General features: G+C 44.8%; 1 protein-coding gene across 2 annotated transcripts in view; it reads left to right on the forward strand.

The window, feature by feature from the left end:
* Positions 1-1215: 1215 nt before the first annotated feature.
* The window catches only part of mtch2 (mitochondrial carrier homolog 2), a 39928-nt gene continuing 15269 nt past the window's right edge, over positions 1216-25874 (forward strand). Inside the window, exons 1-8 of one of the 2 annotated variants that reach the window (XM_054735274.2) lie at positions 1216-1342; positions 3133-3217; positions 15063-15169; positions 15296-15322; positions 15440-15496; positions 15577-15634; positions 15724-15775; positions 15849-15908. In XM_054735274.2, coding sequence (XP_054591249.1) covers positions 1256-1342; positions 3133-3217; positions 15063-15169; positions 15296-15322; positions 15440-15496; positions 15577-15634; positions 15724-15775; positions 15849-15908 — 533 coding nt within the window. In that variant the 5' untranslated portion in view covers positions 1216-1255. Of the gene's footprint in view, positions 1343-3132; positions 3218-14842; positions 14982-15062; positions 15170-15295; positions 15323-15439; positions 15497-15576; positions 15635-15723; positions 15776-15848; positions 15909-25874 lie in introns of those variants that run through there. The other variant, XM_054735275.2, reaches the window with a different exon arrangement.

Raw genomic sequence — 25874 nt, forward strand, 5'->3', positions numbered from 1 at the left:
AACTATTCAGAAGAGCCCGTCCTTGCAGTCAAAAAAGTAACTAAGTAACTTTTACTCTGACTACATTTGAAATAAGCTACTTTTTACTTTTACTTGAGTACATTATGAGGTAGGTAATTTTACTTGTACTTGAGTAAAATTTCATGAAAGTAATTATACTTGTACTTAATTACAACATTTTAGTACTCTTTCCACCTCTGCGGACAACAGTGTAAGAAAAAAACTCTGCCAGGCCTGGCTGAGTCTTAGTTTCTACAAATGATTTGTTTATGTGTATGTTTATGTATTTAGCAGACATTTTTGTCCAAAGCGACTTACAAGTGATAATCGCCATGTTGCCCTTGAGGCTAACAACAACAATAACAACAACAACTTGACATCGATCATGGAGAGGAGGGAATAAGGAGTGGATGGTAGAGAGCGGGACGGGTGCAGGGAGGGTGCTAGTTTAGAAGATGCTCTCTGAAGAGCAGGGTCTTCAGGAGTTTCTTGAAGATTGAAAAGGAAGCTCCTGTTCTGGTAGAGCTTGGAAGGTCATTCCACATTTGTGGAACGATGCATGAGAAGAGTCTGGATTGTCCTGAGCGTGGTAGGCACTGCTAGCCGACGATCCTGTGATGACCGGAGCGGCCGGGCAGAGACGTACGCCTTTGCAAGAGGATTCAGGTAGATGGGAGCCGTACCATCTCGGACTTTGTATGCTAGTGTTAGCAATTTGAATTTGATGCGTGCTGCTAGCGGTAGCCAGTGGAGCTCAAAAGTTTTGAATTTTAAATGTTATTAAAATAGCATTTCATACTTGTTAGAGTTATTTGTTCTGCTCAAATTCATCTGGTATTTTCATTTAATTTGACATAAGTAAACAGAAGACGAGAATATATTGTGATATAGATCGTTATCGCACCTGCTTTAAACTATGTGGCGATATGGATTTTGCTTTTTCTGACTTTACTAATTTACCGTTTGCTGTCATAATGTTAAGAGCATTTCATGCAACGTCGTAAGAATGCTCTACAAAACTATCTCACACCCCACTCTTTGTTTCTGTGTCTGGTTGTTTTTCTCCAGAAATAATAACGTAATAAATAGTTTTAACCCGATTCTGCGGTCTCTGTTTACATCAGGGGTTTTACACGAGGAGGTCTTCTTGACCTTACCTGTGAATAACTCCTATGAACGATAGAGGGCAGTACCGGTTCACAACACGTCTCTGTTTCAAGAAGAAACGCATTTCCGGTTTCTGCTGTCTCCAAAAATGGCGGACACGTGCGGCCAGGTCTTGCTGGGATCGGGGCTTACCGTCCTCTCCCACCCTCTGATGTACATTAAAGTCTTGATCCAGGTGAGAGCAGAGACCAGCCAAGCGGAACCGTGATGACTGGGTCGGTCCCGGTCCCACTGTCTGTTAATGATTTAGTGGCCTGAGAGGAAAGTACCGTCAAACAGCGTCTACTTTTCTCTGCCCAGTAGACACCGGTTGTCGGACACCTTACAGTAGTTACTTGTCGGGTCTGTGATTTTGAACGTGTAAATGCACACGTGCCGGTGACCGTGAGACGGTTCTGGTTAATAATGTCCCCGTGACCTTCTGGTTCAAACACCGAGCTTTGCGGAAGTGGCGTTTGGACCGAAGTTCACTGAGCTGCGCTGGTGTTGTGAAAGCAGACACACGGAATCATCCGATGCCAGACCCAAGAGGTCTCCCGGACTAGTCGCTCCCGCTCCCCCAGAGATAGCTAATTCTGCTAACTGTGGTCATTAGCTGCCTCCAGCGTAGCTAGCTAGCTGCACTAATGTTTACTGTTATTATGACGTTAGTGGCCCTACATCCGGGTTTGTTAGGGATGTGACAGTGTGAGCATCCTGCCACAATGTCCCGATTGATCATGCGCCCTGGCTACTTGGCCAAGGGGATGTCCCTTTGGCTGACTGGTTAGAGCGTATGACTCTCACCCGGAGTCTGGGGATCGAATCCCGCCCGGGCCCTCGTTTCTCCACCCTGCCACAGGGACGTGGGAGTATTCCAGAGAGCGAAATTTTCCCAAAACCAGGTTTTTCTTGTGAGATTTCTGGTGTAACCGCCCCTAAATCGGTTCTCAGAACGTGGCTAGACTGAAATCCTCCCAGTCACCATGGTAACACATGATGGAGAACACACCTGGTCCGTGGGAGGCTAGAAGCTAGGCTTCAGACGCTTTGTGATTGGATGAGGCCAGTGACGTCACCCCTTTTCTAGTCGGTGGCCCACAGCGGTAGCAGCAGCTGCAGCTTTGTTGTTGGCTAAATAATTAATAAATGTGGAGTTCAATCATGAGCTCTAATTGGATTAACATTTATCAGCTTTAGTCTGGGATGGGCCCATATCATTAACATGCTGTCCTCTTTATAAATTTGTTAAATAGCCTTAAACTACTTACAGCTGCTAACCACACATGTACAAGGAAATACTTTATTGGTGTGACATATATTTACTCTGGTCACACGTGTCAGACTAATATTTATTTATACGTGATGTTTTTTCCTGGGTGTGTAATATGTGTACTAAACGGTTTCCAGCGTTAATTTTAGGGTCATGTGACCACCACGAACGTCTAATCTTAAAACTCACTGCTGCTCAGCAAACACAAAGTCCTCCAGTCTCTAAACATCCAGACTCTGGAGCAGAACATGAAAACGACATATAAATGATGAAAGTTGGATAAAATAAGTGGAGAGACAAGAGCTGAAGCGGACTTCCGGTGTTGCCATGGAAACATGTAAACTGTGTGTTCTAACTGAACAGCGCCGGCTACACAGATTTAATCAAACAGCTCATGGTCTCTATCTTAGTTCTGATATCTCTGTAATCCTCGTGGACATGAATGAATAACTATTGCTCCGTCTGGATGAAGAAGGAGGGTCTGTCCTTTACTTCCATTCTCATTTATCTAGCATCGATTAATGGGGTCTGCCTGTGGACGCGTGTGAGCCTCGATTCCTGATAGAGGATCGGAGCCGGCAAAACCTGGAGGGGAGCGCTTTGTCAAGCAGGGATTTATCAGGAGGTCCCCGATGGTCTAAACTCGCTTTCTGGAATACCCCTGGTTAATCCACAAACTAACAGTGTGTGTGTGTGTGTGTGTGTGTTATCAGGTGGGACATGAGCCGCTGCCCCCTACCTTGGGTCGGAACCTCTTTGGCAGACCGGTCCACCAGCTGCCCGGCCTGTTTGCTTATGGTAAGTATGTCCCCGCTCTCATGCCCCAGTGTGCTGAATGTTCTGGTTTTGGTGGACGCACGCACGCACACACACACACACACACAGGTCAGTTGAAGTGTAGAACCGGTCCAGTCTGCTGTTGATTCTTGGCGGTATTCTTGGGCCTGGTCTGAAGCGAACACGGTGCTGGTGGAGCTAGAGGAGCTAACTGGTACTAGAGCAGCTGTGAACCTCAGCTGAAGGGCCTTCTGCAGACCCACCTGGAGGTGACCACTGCTTCACCTGTAATCCTCGGTCTGGTTTCCTGAAGGCTGTTCCACAAAGCCGTGTAATTCCAAAAGCCAGGCTCTATTTGAAAATCTCAGCTAAATTTCTCCAATTCTGTTTCCATAAACGTGGCTAACCCGAAGCCCCTCTCAGTCACCATGGTAACACATACTGGAGGACAGACCTGCTCCATGGCATGCTAGCAGCAAGGCTGGTTGAAGATTGGTCAATATGATTGGACGAGGCATGTGACACATATTACATCCCATTTTCTCGTCAGTGGTTGGAAGAAGTAGCACCAAGTCATTGTTTTGCAAGTCTCAAGTTATTATCCTCTAGTCCGCGTGAAGTTAGAAGTCATATTTTAAAACGTTGCAATAATGTGTTCACTAAGTTATAGACCATGTGTTCTTTTGGAAATCTGTATTTACTAACTGAACTTGGTTAAGTGAAACTTAGCTGATGAGCGTGGTTTTCCTTTAACGGTGTTGCGTGTGCTGTGGTCTCTAGTAGGAATGAATGCCTTGTCCTCTGGGTACAAAATCCCTGATGCTGTTTCAGGATCTAGATCAGGAAGAGATTCACACAACAGGATTCTTATTTCCTGGTATTTTGACATCTTGCCTCTGATTGGCTAACAGAAATGCGACTCTACCACAGACTCTTGTCTGCTCTGCAACGTTGATGTTTGATCTCTACAAATTAGTGTTGTCAAAAAAATCGATACGACTTTTAGTATCGATTTATATCTAGGTATCTAAATTAGATATTCCATCCCTGTGGTATTGATATTATGGACTATTATACACAGCCTTCTTCAAGTACACCGACACGCACGACAGCCAGATGCAGCCTCCGCCTCCCGGACAAACAGAAGAAGAAGACGCCGCATGGCTACATAGCAATTTCCCACGCGAGTTGTCTTCGATCCAAGTTTTGTCTGCCAAGTAAACAAAAACGTAAACAGCGAATTTGGGAGGCGCTTCACAGCCCAACTTCATTAGCATACCAAGTCCGACATGTAGTTGTATATTCACGCTTATGTGCTTAAAGGAAACTCCCGTTTATTGCAACCCGGACTTAATTTCTAGCATGCAGTACGTTTGTTTACTCACACTGACAACTTTGGTGCTACTTGGATTCCCCGGGGTATTTAGATCCATCGGCGAATCGCCATCAGTGTACATCCATATAACGGGTGCGGACGGGAACCCATGGTGCAGCCTCGAAATAAGACATTATCTGCACCAAAACATCTCAATGTCGAAAGGTTTTGTTAGGAATAATTAACATGATTCCCCTGTTCGTTTGGAGCTAGTCTGGGATTTCTAGGCGTGAACAGACTGGCCGCGGCTAATCTAACCAGCGCTTTAAATGACGTCACTGCCGTGCGCCAATCTGTTTTTATTAAGATTACCGGTAGATGTACCTTTGTCCTACTGTGGAGAAATGTGTTTTCTCCCTTTATTGACCAACAGAGTTGTTCAAAAGTACAGAACAAAACATTTGGCATTACATCTTATGACAAAAATGCACCTTAAACAGAGTTTAAGCAGCAGAACATCACTCTGCAAATAGTGTATATATAGTGAGACAATTCATGATTTAAAGTGTTAACTTTTGCCAGTTTTTGTATGCACGCTTTAAAAAATGCTGATACTTGAAATGTTTAAGCACTTTACACACTTAATTCTTAACATTGAATTTTTGCAATATAAATTGAGGAATGTTATTTTTTTAATATACTTGTTCAATAAATTGGTGTTTTTAAATAGTATCGAAATCGAGTTTGAAACTTTAGTATCGTGACAACCCTACTACAAATTACACAAGGCTGAAGGAGTTTTGCTGTGTGGTGGGCTTGCTAATGCTGATGCCGTGTTGGTTTTGGCAGGCTTTTAGTTTTAATCTTAGTCTTAGGTTTAGTCGACTCAAACTTGACCGGTTGCCATGGTAACCAGAGTGAATGACAGCTAAATCAAATCAAATCAACTTTATTTATAGAGCGCTTTCACATGGCCAGAATGGACAAACAAAGCGCTGTACATCAATAAAATGCCACACAATAGGACAGAGATATGACCATTAAAATACATTAATAAATCCATTAAAATACACTAAAAAATCCCTGTAAAATACCGTAATAAATCCTATAAAAATACAATAAGAAATCCATTTTAAAATACAGTACAAAAACCTGAGTGCCAGTTCACAGTCCATATCCGGCCTACTTCCCCCAACTTCAACGTCCAAAAGCCAGCGAGAACAGATGTGTTTTCAGTCTTCCTTTAAAGGTTTCTAATGACTTGGCCTGTTTTACATCGGCTGGCAGCTCATTCCAGAGACTTGGTCCAAGTACTGAAAAAGCTCGACTACCACGAGACTTCAGGCTGTACCTAGGCACAGTTAGTAATCTCTGGTCAGCTGACCTAAGGGAACGCACCGGGACATGCTGGTGGATGACATCGGAAAGATATTTAGGAGCCCCTGTGTTTAACGCCTTGAACACAAACATGAGGACCTTAAACCTGATGCGATAAAAAACATCTAAGCTAAGAGGCTGCACTCTCAGACAACATGTCCAAATAAAACTAACTCCATCCAGAACGACTCCTTAATGGTAAATGAAAACCCGTTACTCTGTGATTTATCAGATGAAAGTTTTTATTTATTCCCGACAGGAACCTCTCCTCTGTCCCGACTGCGTTCGTAACCTCTGCACTTTGGCGGCCAGTGTCTCAGTCTTGCAACAGAGGTTTTTTTTCTCTCTGGGTAGAAAGCAGGGAATCCCTCACGAGCTCAGGACATAGCGTGACCAAATATGGGTAATTGAGGGAGTTCCTGTATATAAACGACTGAGAACGGACACGAGCTCCTGGGTATGCACAGGTGAGATTTATCATCATACGAGAGGCCACCGCAGGTTTCATACGTCAGGTTTTTGACATTTTACATAAAATCGCTGATCCATACATGTGAAATCATTTTCACCCAGACATAACTTTGTTTTAGAATAGAATAGAGTTTATTCATCCCACAAATTCACTTACTAGGGATGCACCGATCAGGTTTTTTGCTGCCGATCACCAATACAGATATCAAAGAATGCTGATCACCGATACCGATCACGTGGATTGGCCAGAAATTTTCTACAACATTATAATGAGTGCTACAAACTACATAATCTGGGAATAAAGGAAATGTAACCTAATCTAAAATGGTCCGTATTAGGGTTGTCACGGTGTGAAAATTTAACCTCACGGTTATTGTGACCAAAATAACCAAGGTTTTCGGTATTATCGCGGTATTTTTTTAAACGTGCTACATTTTCACACAACTAAATAAACCCTGTATGTCAGGAAAAATTGTCCTCAGTTTGTGTCTAAATTTAGCCTAAAATGTGTTATTTTGTAATTATGTTGTTTATTTGTTTACATTTTTCCCCTTTAGTCTTTAAAATACCAATATTTGCCCATAACCTCTTATTTTATGGCTGTTTGATGTCATCATTTAAAAATATTAGATCAGATGATACTCAGTACTCAAGTAGCCTTCTAATCAGATACTTTTTTACCCTTACTTGAGTAATAAACCCTATATCAGGAAAATATTGTCCTCAGTTTGTGTCCTTCCAGTGAGCTTTGCAGATGTGGGAAAATGTCATCAGGCAGTAATCGTTGTTAAATTCATAATTATTCTCGGAGAGAGACCAACTCTTATCTGCCCCTGGGAGCCCCATAATGCATAGCGTCATTTCAACATGGCGGTGTCCGCGACACGGTTTATATGCAGGTAGCGGCGCTGCGGCTGCTTTATATAGCGACTCGTTGCGTTCTCCCTCAACCCAAATCCTCGGATCACGCATTTTAACTAAAACGCTAACGTTAGCTTGCCTTGCGTTGACTGCAGAGTTGTGGGTGATGGTCACGCAGATGTGTCATGAGATTTGAAGCGTTGCGGCCTTTCACAGACACTTTTTGCCTATATGAGGATTGCTGTATAGTCACTGACACTAGTCAGTGACTTGATGCAATTTGCTGGGTTCCTTATAAAGGAAACATTATTTCTGATTGGCTTAATGAACTGTGAATTAGAATGTTTATTATGTGAAGTGCCTTGAGACGACTCTTGTCGTGATTTGGCGCTATATAAATAAACTTGAATTGAATTTTTCTGCACGTGCTGCAAACAGGATAGTCGTCTTCTATCAACTGTCCCTCGGCATTCTTCAAATATCCAAAAGATGCCCGTACTTCCCACTTTGTCTTCTTTGAGGGATAAAAATTGTCCTCCTTAGCGCTGCCGTCCCCTCCTTTGGTCATTATTTCAGCTTTAGCTTCAAGAAAGTTTTGGTTGTAAACAACAAAGTGCACATGTGCCGCCGGCAACTTCAGCAGATGATATGGTGGCTGGTAAGGGTCACCGCGCCTACACCGCAGCCACGGTAAACCCACCGAGATAATATAGTTTTTGTAAAAACAAGATGTTTATTATTATTGTCAACTTTTTTACCGGGGTTTACTGCTACACCGGTTACCGTGACAACCCTACCTGATCGGTCTGCTTTGATCTATTTTGAAAACTCCGAAGAAAACCGATAGGGGCGCTATCGGCCGATTGGGATCAAATGCCGATCCATCGGTGCATCCCTAATTTTGTGTTTAGTATTCAGCCAGCCCTCAAGATCATCTGATGTCCATCATTGCTATGTGAAGTACGGACCGGCCATCTGTACGTTTTACTTTTAAGCCACAAACTGTCAAGCTGGAAAATCCTGTCTTTGTTACCAACAAAACAATGGTTCCTTCAGAATAAAAGCTGAACTCGCTGACCCAAAGTGGGGGTCACCTGCCGTTTTTACCTGGAGACTATCCATAGACTGGCTTGTCGTGCTGAGGACGCTGCTTCGTTCGGTTCCAGTACCAGAGGGTCCGTGGACGTGGCAGCCTGATCTGTACGGGAGTCTCCCTGACGGGTAAAGTAGAACAGCACAGATAGCGTCTCATGTCTTTCCTAACTAAAGTTCAAACGTCGTTCAGTTAGGAACAAAACAACATCTCCCACTCAGACTCGCTTCTCCAGACGGAGGTTCTGATCCGACATCGCACCAACACACACTCCACCTCATTACATTCCATTCGCATCCATCTCTAGAGATTCCTGTTAATTGTTTAAAATTACTTAGATAATACATTTTTCTTAAACGTTCCAAGGTCTCTCTCTCTCTTCTCTTGTCTCTCAGTGCATGCAAAGTGTTTAATTTAAATTTCCCCGTAATAAAAAGAACCACTCTTCTGATTTAAGAAAGGCCCAGTGTCCAGAGATGGGACCCATGCCAGGTATGGATCATTAATATCTCTGGGCATTAATTAAATTGTAATACCCTTCATTTCCATTACAACTGCGACTCTCTATATCATGGGCTCGAGCAGTCGTCAATTCACCGCTTGCAGGTGGCTCAGCCCGTTTGCTGACAGGTAGGAGGCGCAGGGATCACATAACACCAGTCTTACAAGCTCTTCACTGGCTCCCGATCACTTTAAAGTGCTACTGATCTGTTTTAAGGCACAATACAATTTGGCCCCTCCTTATCTGTCGGAACTGTTAAACACTCATGTCCCCAAACGAAACCTCCGATCATCCTCTCTACATCTACTTTCTGTTCCCAAGTCTAGGCTGAAGTCCAGAGGCGACAGAGCCTTTTTTGTGGCCGCTCCTAAGCTCTGGAACAGCCTTCCCCTACAGATTAGGTCTGCTAACAGCCTTTCTGCTTTTATGTCTCTTTTAAAAACCTACCTTTTTACCCTTGCTTTTAACTGATTTTAACGTAAAGTAATTTTATGGTCAACTGGAAGGCTCTCGGTGTTTTATCATTTTACTTTTTACTGCTTGTCTGTGTACAGCACTTTGTGCAGTCTCTGATTGTTGGAAATGTGCTTTATAAATAAACTTGACATTGACAAACTAATAAAATCTTTTCAATTCAATTCAAATTTACTTATATAGCGCCTAATCACGACAAGAGTCGTCTCAACGCACTTCACATAGTCAACCACAGCTGGCGGACAGCTGTTCAGTGTGAGGAAAAAGCAGTGTGTATACAGTGAACAACTGTCAGCCTGTGTGTGTGTGTGTGTGTGTGTGTGTGTGTGTGTGTGTGTGTGTGTGTGTGTGTGTGTGTGTGTGTGTGTGTGTGTGTGTGTGTGTGTGTGTGTGTCCCACAGCAGCAGAGGAGGTTTTGAGGACACGCCATCGACATATATAATGGACAATGCATGTCCATTAGCTTGAATTATAAGGTTTTGTTTCCATTTGGGAGGTTACCACCACCGCCATTTTGACCATTTCACACGCCCAGACAATCCAAAAATGGGAAAAGAGGTGGAGCTGGTGGTTGGGCTGTTACGGTTGGAACAAATCAACAAATGTAGTTACTTTTAATTCAATACAAGTTTATTTATAAAGCGCCAAATCACGACAAGAGTCGCCTCAAGGACCTTCACATAATAAACATTCCAATACAGGTCAGTTCATTAAGCCAATCAGTACAAAGTTTCCTATATAAGGAACCCAGCAGGTTGCATCGAGTCACTGACTAGAGTCAGAGTCTTTACAGCAATCCTCATACTAAGCAAGCATGCAGCGACAGTGGAGAGGAAAACTCCCTTTTAACAGGAAGAAACCTCCAGAGGATCCTGGCTCAGAATAAGCAGACACACACACACGCACACACACACACACACACACACACACACACACACACACACACACACACACACACACACACACACACCAAGTAGTGTTTCTATGGTTACATTGTGATTTCTTAGTAAATATTCTATTTGGTGAAAGATAAACTTTATTGTATTTATCCTAGTGAATCTATAATTAAACGGGTAAACTAGTAGTAGTGCATTCAATGTCAAAGAAAGTAAAATATTGTTATCAGGAGAGGGAGAATGTTTAAGTGGTTATCAGCAGTGTGCTAGCCGATGGTCCCCTCCATGAGGCCACCACAGCTCAGCAGAACATCGTTGTAGCTTCTTCTGGGGAGAAAAACACTTAGAGAAAAAATAAAGTTAACAGCTGAAATTGCAGAAAATAATACAGTTAAAGAGCAGATTGTAGAAGAAAGTAGTCGAGTGTGGAAAGTGGTCAGTGTGTCCTCCAGCAGTCTAAGCCTATAGCAGCATACAGGTGCTGGCCAGTAAATTAGAATATCATCAAAAGGTTGAAAATATTTCAGTAATTCCATTCAAAACGTGAAACTTGTACATTATATTCATGCAATGCACACAGACCAATGTATTTCCAATGTTCATTACATTTAAATTTGATATTCATAAGTGACAACTAATGAAAACTCCAAATTTGGTATCTCAAAACATTAGAATATTCTGAAAAGGCTGAATATAGAAGACACCTGCTGCCACTCTAATCAGCTGATTTACTCAAAACACCTGCAAAGGCCTTTAAAAGGTCCCTCAGTCTTGTTTTGAAGGCACCACAATCATGGGGAAGACTTCTGACTTAACAGCTGTCCAAAAGACAATCATTGACACCTTGCACAAGGAGGGCAAGACACAAAAGGTGATTGCTAAAGAAGCTGGCTGTTCGCAGAGCTCTGTGTCCAAGCACATTAACAGACAGGCGAAGGGACGGAAAAAATGTGGTAGAAAAAAGTGTACAAGCTCTAGGGATAACCGCACCCTGCAGAGAATTGTGACGACAAACCCATTCAAAAATGTGGGGGAGATCCACAAAGAGTGGACTGCAGCTGGAGTCAGCGCTTCAAGAACCACCACGAGGAGACTCATGAAAGACATGGGATTCAGGTGTCGCATTCCGTGTGTCAAGCCACTCTTGAACAAGAAACAGCGCAAGAAGCGTCTCGCCTGGGCCAAGGACAAAAAGGACTGGACTGATGCTGAGTGGTCCAAAGTTATGTTTTCTGATGAAAGCAAGTTCTGCATTTCCTTTGGAAATCAAGGACCCAGAGTCTGGAGGAAGAGCGGAGAAGCACAGAATCCACGTTGCATGAGGTCCAGTGTAAAGTTTCCACCGTCAGTGATGGTGTGGGGTGCCATGTCATCTGCCGGTGTTGGCCCACTCTGTTTCCTGAGGTCCAGGGTCAATGCAGCCGTCTACCAGGAAGTTTTAGAGCACTTCATGCTTCCTGCTGCTGACCAACTTTATGGGGATGCAGACTTCACCTTTCAACAGGACTTGGCACCTGCACACAGTGCCAAAACCACCAGCACCTGGTTCAAGGACCATGGTATCCCTGTCCTTGATTGGCCAGCAAACTCGCCTGACCTTAACCCCATAGAAAATCTATGGGGTATTGTGAAGCGGAGGATGCAATACGCTAGACCCAACAATGCAGAGGAGCTGAAGACGACTATCAGAGCAACCTGGGCTCTCATAACACCTGAGCAGTGCCACAGACTGATCGAGTCCATGCCACGCCGCATTACTGCAGTTATTGAGGCAAAAGGAGCCCCGACTAAGTATTGAGTGCTATACATGCACATTCTTTTCATGTTCATTCTTTTCAGTTGGCCAACATTAGAGAAACAAACATTTTTTCATTGGCCTTTAGAATATTCTAATTTTCTGAGATACCAGATTTGATGTTTTCATTGGTTGTCACCTATAAATATCAAAATTAAACGTAATAAACATCGGAAATACATTGGTCTGTGTGCATTGCATGAATATAATGTACAAGTTTCACGTTTTGAATGGAATTACTGAAATATTTTCAACCTTTTGATGATATTCTAATTTACTGGCCAGCACCTGTAACTACAGAGATAACTCTGGATAACCTAGCCTTTTAGATGGAGGCATGTTGGAGGCAGAGCAAGGGAGAGCTGTCTTTACCGACTGTACACTCCACCTCCCTGTACTCCCCCACTTGTCCAGATTTAGGCTAACATCAGATTTTAACCATAGACCCTATCAAATAAAAATGTTTTGAGCCTATTCTTAAAAGTATACAAGGTGTCTGCCTCACGGACTAAAGCTGGGAGCTGGTTCCGTAAGAGAGGAGCCTGATAACTAAAAGACACCACCAGTGTCATGGGTGGCACACTGATGCAGCAGGCCGTTTCTACGTTGATGGAGATTGAAGTTCCCTAAGTTATAACGAGGCTTTCTCTTTCTGCTGATAACAAGTGTAGACTTTAGTTAAATTCCTGAGGTTCGCCGGTAACTAACTCTTACAATAACATACTTCCCATTTAAAACATTAGGGTTCCAGAAAGAGATTCCACATCATCCACATCTGCTTTTAAAGCAAGGTTGTCTCTTAAAATCAAACTGAGCATGAACAAATGTACACTCCTCCCCCACATCTAGTTGTTGTTTAACGGTGTACTGAGTTATAGTTTGGGATATTAAATATTTCTTTCAAATTCTCTGAAAGCCAAGATTCAGAACAGAAAATGCATCATTGCATGATGAAAGAAAATAGATCTTGCGCTCCGTCTTTCTCTCACTTGTGAACAAGACCCAGAGATACTTAAATTCCTGCACTTGAGGCAGGACCTCATCCATGACCCGCAGAAGGCATTCTACCTTTTCTGATTCAAGGCCATGGTCTCAGATTTAGAGGAGCTGGTTCTCTTCCTAGCCACTTAACACTCCACTGCAAACTGCTTCAGCAAAAGCTGGAGATCACTTTCTGATGAAGCCAACAGGACCACATCATCTGCAAAAAGCTGAGACCCAATCTTCAGCCACCAAAACAGATCCTCTCCACACCTTGGCGGCTCCTAGAAATCCTGTCCATAAAGGTTATGAACAGAATCTGTGACAAAGGGCAGCCTTGGTGACTTTAGGCAACTCCTTACCGGTTCATGTTGCCCATTCTGTGTGCATATTGACTTTCCCACGACTCAGTATCCCTTCCAACACCATTTAAATAATCCCTCTCTTGACAGCCAGCATCAGGTGTTGCGGTTAGCTCAAAATTATATGGTTGTGGTCCTTCAGCACCGAAATTGTGGGCGAATTCCTGCTCCGATTCTGACGACATCTCCCGTTAAAGCTCCGTGTAAACAGCCACTGATAAAGCCAACGTCTTCTCCCTCCTATTGGCTCGGTTCGAAATCTCAGGGGGTGGTGGTATCTGCATGGGCGAGTTACCAGACTGTGCAGAATTAAACAGAGGACGAGTCTGGCAGGCCAGGCTAGAAAAGAGCTGCCCAGCAGAAGTAAAGGGCTCAAGTCTCTAAACATCCAATAACATAAAAATGAAAAAGACACAAACTATGAAAACTATAAAATATGTGGAGAAACAGAGCTGATGCGGACCTCTGGCATTGCTATGGAAACATGTAAGCGCTGAGCATTCTTACTAAATGGCGTTACACAGCTTTAATCAAACAGGCAGTCTCTGTTGTAGTTCTGATAGCTTTGTAGTCCTCGTAGGCACGAATGAATAATTCTTCCTACATCTGGGAGATGAACGAGGCTCTGTCCTTTCCTTCCATTCTCATTTATCTAGCATCGATTAGCAGGGTCTGCCTGTGGATGCGCCCAAGGCTCGTCACTCCTCACTTGACTCGGTGAGGACTGAATCCGCCTGAGCTTCGTTTGGGAAACCGAATCAGGACACCTGCAGTGAACTGGCACACAGATTGAAGTAACAAGCCTCGGTTTTCTGAGCTTGCTTGTGGAACAGCCCTCTGGACCACATAGTTTAGTAACGCATAGTGCGACGCTCGTTACATTGATGATTGAAGACGTCTCGCCGGATGATGTTTTCAGCTCAGGTTGAGGTTCTGCTGGATCCAGTCATCTGTTTTAGAGTAGAACCAACGTTGTGGTCACGTTACACTGAACAGCTTGTCAGCGGCTGTAGAAACCTGATTGTGTTTATTTACTTTGCTGAGCCATCTCATACTTGGTATTTTCCAGGTCCAGGTCTAAGAGGCAGCAGCCCTAGCAGGCAGGTCCAGGCTGTCCTCCCCTCCACCAGCTCCTCAGGTGGTGTCCCACAGCATTTCCTGGCCTAGGTTGAGATATAAGCCCTCCAACATGTCCTAGGAGACTTGGGTTCCTGCTGCTGACAGCAAAAGCCTGAAACACTTCCCCAGACCTCGACGTGGAGGAGGAGCGACTCTACTCCAAGTCTCCCACTTGTCTGAGCTCCTCGCCCTATCTAAGGCTAAGCGCAGCCGTCCTACAGACAAAACACATTTTGTTAGCAATCTTTTCTTTGGGTCATTACCAAAGGTCGTGACCATATGCGATGGCTTGTGGTTGGACCTCTACCCTGACCTGGAGTTGGCAAGTAGTCAGTAGCCATGGACTCTGATTTGGAGGTGCTGACCTTCATCCCAGCAGCTTCACACTCGGTTCTCAGAACGAGCTGAAGGTCACAGACTGATGGAGCTCAGAGGAACTTATCATCCACAGATCTTCTAGCCACTAAATCTGGGCCTAGAAACTCTGTCCTGTGGTTCTGAAGAGAACCCCGGTGGAGTCCGACCCTGACCTGCAATAGGTCCGATTCACTGCTGGCTGCACAGCTCCCTGTGCTTCACGACCGTTCCGACCTAACCTGTGGTTTCTGTTTGTGTTCCAGCAAAGCACATCGTTAGGGTTGATGGAAAAGGTGGTCTCTTCAAAGGACTCAGCTCGAGGCTCTGCGCAAGCGCCATTGGCACTGTTGTACACAGCAAAGTTGTGCAGGTAGGCCAGGGTGGATTAGACCTTAACGGGTGTAGGTGTGTGTATCAGCTGAGAGTGACTCGTTCCAGCTTTAAATAAGTAATCACATTACATAAATGAGCTAATGTTTTTGTTTGCTTCTTACAGAAGTGTCAGGAACATGGCACACCTCAGGTAGGAGACCTACCCGACTGAAGCAGTGTCACTAGAGAATCCTGCAGTCGCCTGCTGGGTTTCCTCTCCACTTACCTCTGACCTTTAGACCCTGCTGAGGTTTCTCTCTGATTTCAGGTCCTGGGGGGGCAGCAGAAGGCTGTGGATGGCTCCCTGCAGCACGTGATCAACGAGGTAATGTTGTAACCAGGTCCCAGGAGAGGATTTTTGTAGCTTTGTGGTGTTGTCTCGGCTGATTTCTCTAGTTTTTTCAGACCACCAGAGAGATGATCGCCCGTTCCTGCGCCGCCGTCGTCACACACCCGTTCCACGGTACGCCCAGCCTGCTCGGGTACTGGTTCTGGTTGCTCGGGTTGAATCCAGCCAGCATGTTGAGTGTTTTTCTCTGACTTGTCTTCTAGTGATCACTTTGCGATGTATGGTCCAGTTCATTGGGAGGGAAACCAAATACAGGTGAAGACAGACTCTAGTGTGTTTTTAATGTTTGGAGAGTGTAACCGGTGTGTAACGCTGAGTTTGTTCCCAGCGGAGTGTTTGATTCCATCGTCACCGTCTACAGAGAAGAAGGCCTCCTGGGTTTCTTTGCGTGAGTGACTTCAATGTTTGTCTCATGTTTGCTATTGAAGTTCCTGTGCTGCAGGATGTTTGCTCCTCCTGCTGCATGTTTCTCTGCTCCAACCAGCGGCGTAGTCAGACACTCATCTGCGGCTGGGCTGAAGAAAATGCAATTAAAAGCAAGTGTGTGTGTGTGTGTGCGTGCGTGCGTGCGTGCGGGTGCAGGGTCCGAAATAAAATGTTTTACTCACAGGCCAAGTTGGCCGGTAGATGATGAAAATCTACCGGCCAAGCATATTTTTTACCGGCCAAAATTCTAAATGATTTAGATCTACCTAAAGCATGTAATTCTATATTATGTTGATTCCAAACAGAGTGACAAAATAATTAAAACATCAATTAATAAGGAAAACAACTCTTTTGTCATTTTTACTATTTATTTATTTATTTATTTATTTTTAGAGATGTTTTTATGAACTCTTTCATTGAAATCTAGTCAGACTCCTTGTTTTCTCTGTCCATGAAGTCTGGCCTCCTGCTTCTGACACCGTCTTTGTGCCAAAGCATTACAGCCTCATTTGGGTCCTAGTCCTTGATCTCTGGAGAACACAGCTGCACCATGAGAATATCTGAAAGTGTGTCAGGGCTAGGGTTGTCACGGTAACCGGTGTAGCGGTAAACCCCGATAAATGAGTTGACAATAAATAATAACAGTCTTGTTTAAATATATATATATATATATATATATATATATTATCTCAGTGGATTACCGTGGCTGCGGTGTAGGCGCGGTGACCCTTACCAGCCACCGTATCATCTGCTAGAAGTTGCCAGCGGCACATGCGCACTTTGTTGTTTACGACCAAAACTTTCTTTAAGCTAAAGCTGAAATAATGGCAGGAGGAGACGGCAGCACTCTGGACATTTATTATCCCTCAAAGAAGACAAAGTCGGAAGTACGGGCATTTTTTGGATATTTGAAGAATGCCGAGGGACAGTTGTCTGTGAAAGGCAGCAACGCTACGTGGCCATCATAATGTAGCCTGTCTCACGACTCCGCCGTCTCCAGTTCACCACTTTTCACAAAATCTTCTGGTTGCCACTGGTCCTGGTGGTTTTTCTTCCAGTTCGACGAGTTTTCTTTTGGAAGGCTGGCTGACTCCAGTTAAAAACCGCCACATTTTACCGCTAGTTTTAACACGAAGCTAACTGCTAACTTGATAAACTGCTTGAATGGGATAGGTGGAAATGTCGTTGGATGCGGCGTTCACGTTTCGCGTACGTTTGTGTACGCTGCATGCAGGCGGGAGGAGTATCAGAAATCCATGGAAGATGACTGATAAACATAACCAATTTGGTGCAAACATTTACTCGCCAGGTGGCAGGTAGAGCTCAAAAATTTACTCGCCAAATGGAGCAATTTACTCGCATTTGGCGAGTGGCGAGTGTTAATTTCGGACCCTGTGTGTGTGTGTGTGTGTGTGTGTGTGTGTGTGTAATCTCCTGCATTTGCTCTTGTGTCTTAATTCTGCATCCTAACAAGTTTCTGTTGCACCTGTGAACCACAACTGTTCTCCGAGCTTCAGCGCTCTGACCTGTGCACGCTGTCAGTTAGCAAGATTTAGTCGTTTTTTCTAACGGAGAAATCTGAAGGCGTTTGTCATTTTGACCTGTTGCATTGAAAACCCCCGACCCATGCACGTGTGCAGACATTGAAAACGTCACATACAGAGAACGTCGTGGAGGTAACAGATGAATCAAGAAAAGATTCCCATCTGAGCATTGCTACATTAGCACACTGGTTGAAATAGAACATTAAATGTTCTATTTCAACCAAAGTTGCAAAATCACTTCTTTAGAGGGAAAACCAGAACACCGCAGACCACGGCCTCGCTGTGTGAGGATCTAAACACATTCTATGCCACAGCGAACACCATGAGACCGGACAGTGAGCGCACCGCGGATGACGTCAGTGCGCACACGGTGTCTGAAGAGGATGTGCGGAGGTGCTTCAGGAGGGTGAACGCACGCAAAGCTACTGGTCTGGACGGGATTCCCGGCGGCGTCCTCAGGTCACGCGCGGCTCAGCTGGCTGGAGTGTTTACACACGTCTTCAACCTTTCCCTCTCTCCGTCTGTAGTCCCAGCCTGCTTCAAAATGGCCACCATTGTCCCTGTACCCAAATCCTCCGCCATCTCCTCACTGAATGACTGGCGACCTGTAGTCCTGACACCCATCGTGAGCAAATGCTTCGAGAAGTTGGTCAGGGACTTCATCTGCTCTGCACTGCCCGATTCACTGGACCCTCTACAGTTTGCATACCGCCACAACAGGTCCACTGATGATGCCATAGCCCTGACACTCCATGCTGCCCTGTCACGCCTGGAGAAAAAGGACACGTATGTGAGAATGCTGTTTGTAGATTACAGCTCAGCATTCAACACCATTGTTCCCTCGAAGCTGGACAGGAAACTGCAGGATCTAGGACTGAGCAGCTCCCTCTGCAGCTGGATCCTGAACTTTCTGTCTGACAGACGCCAGGTGGTCAGACTGGGCGGCACCACCTCATCCCCCGTAACACTGAACACTGGTGCACCGCAGGGGTGTGTGCTGAGCCCTCTCCTGTAGTCACTGTACGCCCACGACTGCACGGCCACGAGAAACTCCAACATCATTGTGAAGTTTGGGGACGACACCACAGTGGTGGGTCTCATCACCAACGGCGATGAGACGGCCTACAGGGAGGAGATCAGCGCCCTGACCCACTGGTGTCAGGACAACCGTCTCACCCTCAACGTCACAAAGACAAAGGAGATGATAGTGGACTTCCGGAGGTGCAGAGGAATACACATCATCATCAACGGCGACGCTGTGGAGAGGGTGAGCAGCTTCCGTTTCCTTGGAGTTCATCTGGCTGAGGATCTTATGTGGTCAGTGCACACGAACAATACAGTGAAGAAGGCACAGCAGCGCCTCTTCTTTCTCAGGAGACTGAAAAGATTTGGCATGAGCCACCGCATCCTCAGGACCTTCTATCGCTGTGCCATTGAGAGCATCCTCACTGGATGCATCTCCGCCTGGTATGGCAACAGCACCGCTTACAACCGCAAAGCTCTCCAGAGAGTAGTGCGGTGTGCAGAAAGGATAATTGGAGGTGAGCTGCCCTCCCTCCAAGACATCTACAGGAAGCGGTGCCTGAGGAAAGCGGGGAGGATCATCAAGGACTCAAGTCACCCCAGCCATAAACTGTTCAGACTACTTCCATCAGGAAGGAGGTTCTGCAGCATCCGGTCCAGAACCAGCAGACTGACAGACAGCTTTTTCCATCAGGCCATCAGACTGCTGAACACTTCGCAGACACCTCACCCTCACTACTGAAACTCCAACATTACACACTCCATACTGTACATTGATGCCACTGTTTTACACATACCAGCCTCTGTATATTTTATATCTCATCTTATTGTTTACTTTATTCATTTGTAAAACATGCATATACACACTATACACACGCTCACACACGTAGAAAAAAAAAATACTAGCACACACATTAGTAATGTATATACCTTACATACTATACATATTATTACTTAGATTAGCCATTTTTTATTTTATATTTTGCTTGTTTCTACGTTACTATATTTTTTCACAACTCTGTTGCTGTGAAGCTCGCACACAAGAATTTCACTCGCATGTACTGTACCAGTGTACCTGCCCATGTGACGTGACAATAGAAGTGATTTGATTTGGGACGGCATTATCAACGCGTCACTCTTAACAGCGTGCTGAAGATCTGGAGTTCAGAGTGCGTCTGTCACAGATGCGTTCCAGCGGACACTTGGCCCACGGGCACACAGGAGCGCATTTGGGAGTGAGTGATTTTGTAACTTTGGTTGAAATAGAACATATAATGAGACGCAGTGACAGGAGCAGTCTTCGCTGTCATGGAGCCGTGTTGGGCACACACACATGGATTCAATCAGAGCGCACACTGCACCAACTCCAGCGCTGCCTCCTCCGTGATTAAAGCATATGAGATGTTAGAAAAGTTCTTCATTCAAGGTCAAAATAAATATTACCTTACATTTTGAGATCACGTTAGATGAACCACACCGCAACTCACGGATTGCATATTCAGCCAGAACATAAAACGGCAATAAGTCTCCATCCGTCCATCCATCCATCTATTGTCGGCCGCTTATCCGGGGTTGGGTCACAGGTGCATTAGCCTAAGCAGGGAGGCCCAGACTTCCCCCTCCCCAGCCACTTGGGCCAGCTCATCCGGGGTAATCCTAAGGCGTTCCATGGCCAGCTGAGAGACATAGTCCCTCCAGCGTGTCCTGGGTCTTCCTTTAGGTCTCCTCTCGGTTGGACGTGCCCAGAAAACCTCACCAGGAAGGCGTCCTAACTAGATGGCCGAGCCCCTTCAACTGGCTCCTTTCAATGTGGAGGAGCAGCGGGTGTACCCCGAGCCCCTCCCGAATGACAGAGCTTCTCACTATCTCTAAGCGAGAGCCCAGCCACCCTGCAAACCAGCAGCAGGGGTGGGCATACTAGTTGCCCCGCATTATGATGCTTGTATGTTGGGGTTTACCCAGGTGAATGAGAGGGTAGCCTCCCTCCACTTGCGTGAGGGAGGACAGGTTCTGACTGTTGTCTGTGCTTATGCACCAAACTACAGTCCAGATTAGCCAATCTTTTTGGAGTCCTTGGCGAGGGTGCTGGAGAGCGCTCCTTCCAGTGACTCCCTCTTACTGCTGGGGGACTTTAACGCTTACATGGGAAACCACTGTGAGACCTGGAGAGGTGTATTGGAGAATACCCCCCCCCCCCCCCCCCCCCGAATCTCAGTCCGAGCTGTGCTTTGTAATTGGACTTCTGTGCTTGACATGGATTGTCCATAATGAACACCATGCTCAGAGGATTAGGGATGCCGTCAAGCTGAACAAGCCCTATTGGGTCTTTTTGGCCTGTGAGACTTCAGAGGAAGCTGATCAGTGCCGGCAGGCCAGGCAAAATGCAGCTCAGGTGGTCACAGAGGCAACAATCTGGGCATAGCAGGAGTTTGATGAAACGGTGGAGCAAGGGTTAGATTGCCCACAATAAAAGGCCACCCTAGAATGTGCAGTTTTGTCTCACAGCAAAATGCCACAGATCCCACAAGCATTGAGGGAGTGTGCAATTGGCATACTGACAGCAGGAATGTCAACCAGATCTGTTGCTCGTGCATTGAATGTTCATTTCTCCACCACAAGCCGTCTCCAAATGCGTTTCAGAGAATATGGCAGTACATCCAACCGGCCTCACAACCGCAGACGACGTGTAACCACACCAGCCCAGGACCTCCACATCCAGCAGGTTCACCTCCAAGATCGTCTGAGACCAGCCACTCAGACAGCTGCTGAAACAATTGGAGGGCATAACCAAACAATTTCTGCACAAACTGTCAGAAACCGTCTCAAGGAAGCTCAACTGCATGCTTGTCGTCCTCATCGGGGTCTTGACCTGACTCCAGCTCGTCGCCGTAACAGACTTGAGTGGGCAAATGCTCACATTCGATGGCGTCTGGCACGTTGGAGAGGTGTCTTCACGGATGAATCTCGGTTTACATTGTTCAGGGAAGATGGCAGACAGTGTGTGTGGCGTTGTGTGGGTGAGTGCTTTACTGATGTCAATGTTGTGGATCGAGTGGCCCATGGTGGTGGTGGGGTTATGGTATGGGCAGGCATCTGTTTTGGACGAAGAACACAGGTGCATTTTATTGATGGCATTTTGAATGCACAGAGATACCGTGATGAGATCCTGAGGCCCATTGTTGTGCCGTACATCCATGAACATCACCTCATGTTTCAGCAAGATAATGCACGGCCCCATGATGCAAGGATCTGTACACAATTCTTGGAAGCTGAAAATGTCCCAGTTCTTGCATGGCCAGCATACTCACCGGACATGTCACCCGTTGAGCATGTTTGGGATGTGCTTGACCGGCGTATATGACAGCGTGTACCAGTTCCCACTAATATCCAACAACTTCGCACAGCCATTGAAGAGGACTGGACCAACATTCCACAGGTCACAATTGACAATCTGATAAACTCTGCAAAGAAGATGTGTTGCACTGCATGAGGCAAATGGTGGTCACACCAGATACTGACCGTTTCTGAGTCCTCAGACCCCCAATAAAGCAAAAAACTGCACAATCCAGGGTGGCCTTTTATTGTGGGCAGTCTAAGGTACACCTGTGCACTACTCATGATGTCAGATCAGCATCTTGATGTGGCACACCTGTGAGGTGGGATGGATTATCTCAGCAAAGCAGAAGTGATCACTATCACACATTTAGACTGATTTGTGAATAATGTTTGAGAGAAATGGTAATATTGTGTCTCTGGAATGAATTTTAAATCTTTAAGTCCATCTCATGAAAAATAGGAGCAGAAACAAAGGTGTTGCGTTTATATTTTTGTTGAGTGTATATATGTGTATGTAGGGCTGCAGCTATCGAATATTTTTGTAATCGAGTACTCTGTCGAATCTTTTATCGATTAATCGAGTACTCTAATAAATTACTCTTTTGCGTTTTTAAACCATTTAATCAAATAGCATTTTATAAAAGAAGAAAGACCTCTTGAAATGAGAAAGCAATTGCCAGTTATTCTTCAAGTTTTATTCAAAGTTAGTTTTCAAAACTTCAGCACTTCAACTTTACTTCACAGTAAACAAATGCGAGCGGCTGCGGCCCAAACAGCACCAGAACCGCTCACAGCGCATGTGCAAACATCGCTCGCCAGCTGTTTCCCTATTAACACACGTTCGTTTTTAATTCCTACACTTTTTTTTGTCTAACACTAACAAGGATTGTCGAAAGCATGTTTGCCGTGATTATGTCAAATTATACTGATCACAAAACATTTATTTACTTTCTTTCGTTTTCCTCCGCCACTCATAAATACCTGTGTCCTCCTGCAGCAATCCTGAGGGACAACAGACATCAATAACTACACAGTAAAAAGTCCGACGTGTTGTAAAAACTGCTATTTTTAGCACATTTTAAGTCCGACGTGTTGCTACCAGACGTACGGTGTGAGCTGAAACTGAGTGCTACAAATGAAAAAGTTGCACAGTGTCCGCAGAATATACAGAAATACAGGCTAAAATGCATTATCTTGTAGAGGCTCCGAGTCCGCTTGCAGAAGTGACATTTACATGTGGATGTTTCCTGGTCAGGTTGCAGCATCGAGGAATGTGGTGTTGTGGTAGGCTAAATCCATTTTACAGTATTTACACTGGAGTACATTTTCCGCCTTACGACGTGAAAAATGGTCCCACACCTTTGACATTTTCTGTCTTTTTCGCACACCACCGGGGTCCACGTTGTCCGCCATGGCTTAAAAGAAAGTTAAGTTGCGTTCGCTACTCGCGTGTGCATTCAGTGCAGTGTGTATGTGCGTCACTTATTTCGGTCCGGGTGAAACATGACCACGGGCGATTGCAAAGCCATTAATTAATTAAACATGAATTAAACGAAGCTACGAGGCAGATAATTTCACTCGAGGATTTTTTGTACTCGAATTATTCGAGGTACTCGAGGAATCGTTTCAGCCCTATGTGTATGTATGTATATGTATATTTATAAATACAGTGGGGCAAAAAAGTATTTAGTCAGCCACCGATCAGGTGGCTGACTAAAGGTCAGTAATTTTCATCATAGGTACACTTCAACTCTCCCTCTCCTGATAATAACTTTTTGCTTTACTTGACGTTGGATGTGCTACTACTAGTTTATCAGTTTAATTATAGATCTACTAGGATAAATACAATAAAGTTTATCTCTCACCAAATAGAATATTTACTAAGACATCACAATATAACTGTAGACACATTACTTTGTCTTTGTGTGCGTGTGTGTGTGTGCGCGCGCGTGTGCGTGCGTGCGTGTGCCTGCTCTGTCTTCTCGATCCCCAGTGAGTCGTGGAGGATGGCTGCTTATACTGAGCCAGGATTCTCTGGAGGTTTCTTCCTGTTAAAAGGGAGTTTTCCTCCACTGTCGCTGCATGCTTGCTTAGTATGAGGATTGCTGTATAGTCACTGACACTAGTCAGTGACTTGATGCAATTTGCTGGGTTCCTTATATAGGAAACATTATGTCTGATTGGCTTAATGAACTGTGAATTGGAATGTTTATTATGTGAAGTGCCTTGAGACGACTCTTGTCGTGATTTGGCGCTACAGTGGGGCAAAAAAGTATTTAGTCAGCCACCGATTGTGCAAGTTCTCCCACTTAAAATGATGACAGAGGTCAGTAATTTTCATCATAGGTACACTTCAACTGTGAGAGACAGATTGTGAAAAAAAATCCATGAATTCACATGGCAGGATTTTTAAAGAATTTATTTGTAAATCAGGGTGGAAAATAAGTATTTGGTCAATAACAAAAATTCAACTCAATACTTTGTAACATAAACTTTGTTGGCAATAACAGAGGTCAAACGATTACTATAGGTCTTTACCAGGTTTGCACACACAGTAGCTGGTATTTTGGCCCATTCCTCCATGCAGATCTTCTCGAGAGCAGTGATGTTTTGGGGCTGTCGCCGAGCAACAGGGACTTTCAACTCCCTCCACAGATTTTCTATGGGGTTGAGGTCTGGAGACTGGCTAGGCCACTCCAGGACTTTCAAATGCTTCTTACGGAGCCACTCCTTTGTTGCTCGGGCGGTGTGTTTGGGATCATTGTCGTGTTGGAAGACCCAGCCACGTTTCATCTTCAAAGCTCTCACTGATGGAAGGAGGTTTTGGCTCAGAATCTCATGATACATGGCCCCATTCATTCTGTCCTTAACACGGATCAGTCGTCCTGTCCCCTTAGCAGAAAAACAGCCCCAAAGCATGATGTTCCCACCCCCATGCTTCACAGTAGGTATGGTGTTCTTGAGATGCAACTCAGTATTCTTCTTCCTCCAAAGATGACGAGTTGAGTTTATACCAAAAAGTTCTACTTTGGTTTCATCTGACCACATGACATTCTCCCAATCCCCTGCTGTATCATCCATGTGCTCTCTGGCAAACTTCAGACGGGCCTGGACATGCACTGGCTTCAGCAGCGGAACACGTCTGGCACTGCAGGATTTGATTCCCTGACGTTGTAGTGTGTTACTGATGGTGACCTTTGTTACTGTGGTCCCAGCTCTCTGCAGGTCATTCACCAGGTCCCCCGTGTGGTTCTTGGATTCTTGCTCACCGTTCTCATGATCATTTTAACCCCACGGGATGAGATCTTGTGTGGAGCCCCAGATCGAGGGAGATTATCAATGGTCTTGTATGTCTTCCATTTTCTGATAATTGCTCCCACAGTTGATTTTTTCACACCAAGCTGCTTGCCTATTGCCTTGTAGATTCACTCTTCCCAGTCTGGTGCAGGTCTACAATTCTTTTCCTGGTGTCCTTCGAAAGCTCTTTGGTCTTGGCCATAGTGGAGTTTGGAGTCTGACTGTTTGAGGCTGTGGACAGGTGTCTTTTATACAGATAGAGTTCAAACAGGTGCCATTAATACAGGTAACAAGTGGAGGACAGAAAAGCTTCTTAAAGAAGACATTACAGGTCTGTGAGAGCCAGAGATTTTCCTTGTTTGAAGTGACCAAATACTTATTTTCCACCCTGATCTACAAATAAATTCTTTAAAAATCCTGCCATGTGAATTCATGGATTTTTTTTTCACATTCTGTCTCTCACAGTTGAAGTGTACCTATGATGTAAATTACTGACCTCTGTCATCATTTTAAGTGGGAGAACTTGTACAATCGGTGGCTGACTAAATACTTTTTTGCCCCACATATATATACACATACATATAAATGCATATATATATATATATATATATATATATATATATATATTGTAGTGACTATCAAGTCCCACTTTTAGTCACCCTTGGGTGCGGGTGGAGGCAACGACTCGCTTCAACAATATTGTTCAGGCAGAAAGCGGGTTTGGGTTT

The sequence above is a fragment of the Nothobranchius furzeri genome, chromosome 9, assembly GCF_043380555.1.
Source record: "Nothobranchius furzeri strain GRZ-AD chromosome 9, NfurGRZ-RIMD1, whole genome shotgun sequence".
Lineage (NCBI taxonomy): Eukaryota > Metazoa > Chordata > Actinopteri > Cyprinodontiformes > Nothobranchiidae > Nothobranchius > Nothobranchius furzeri.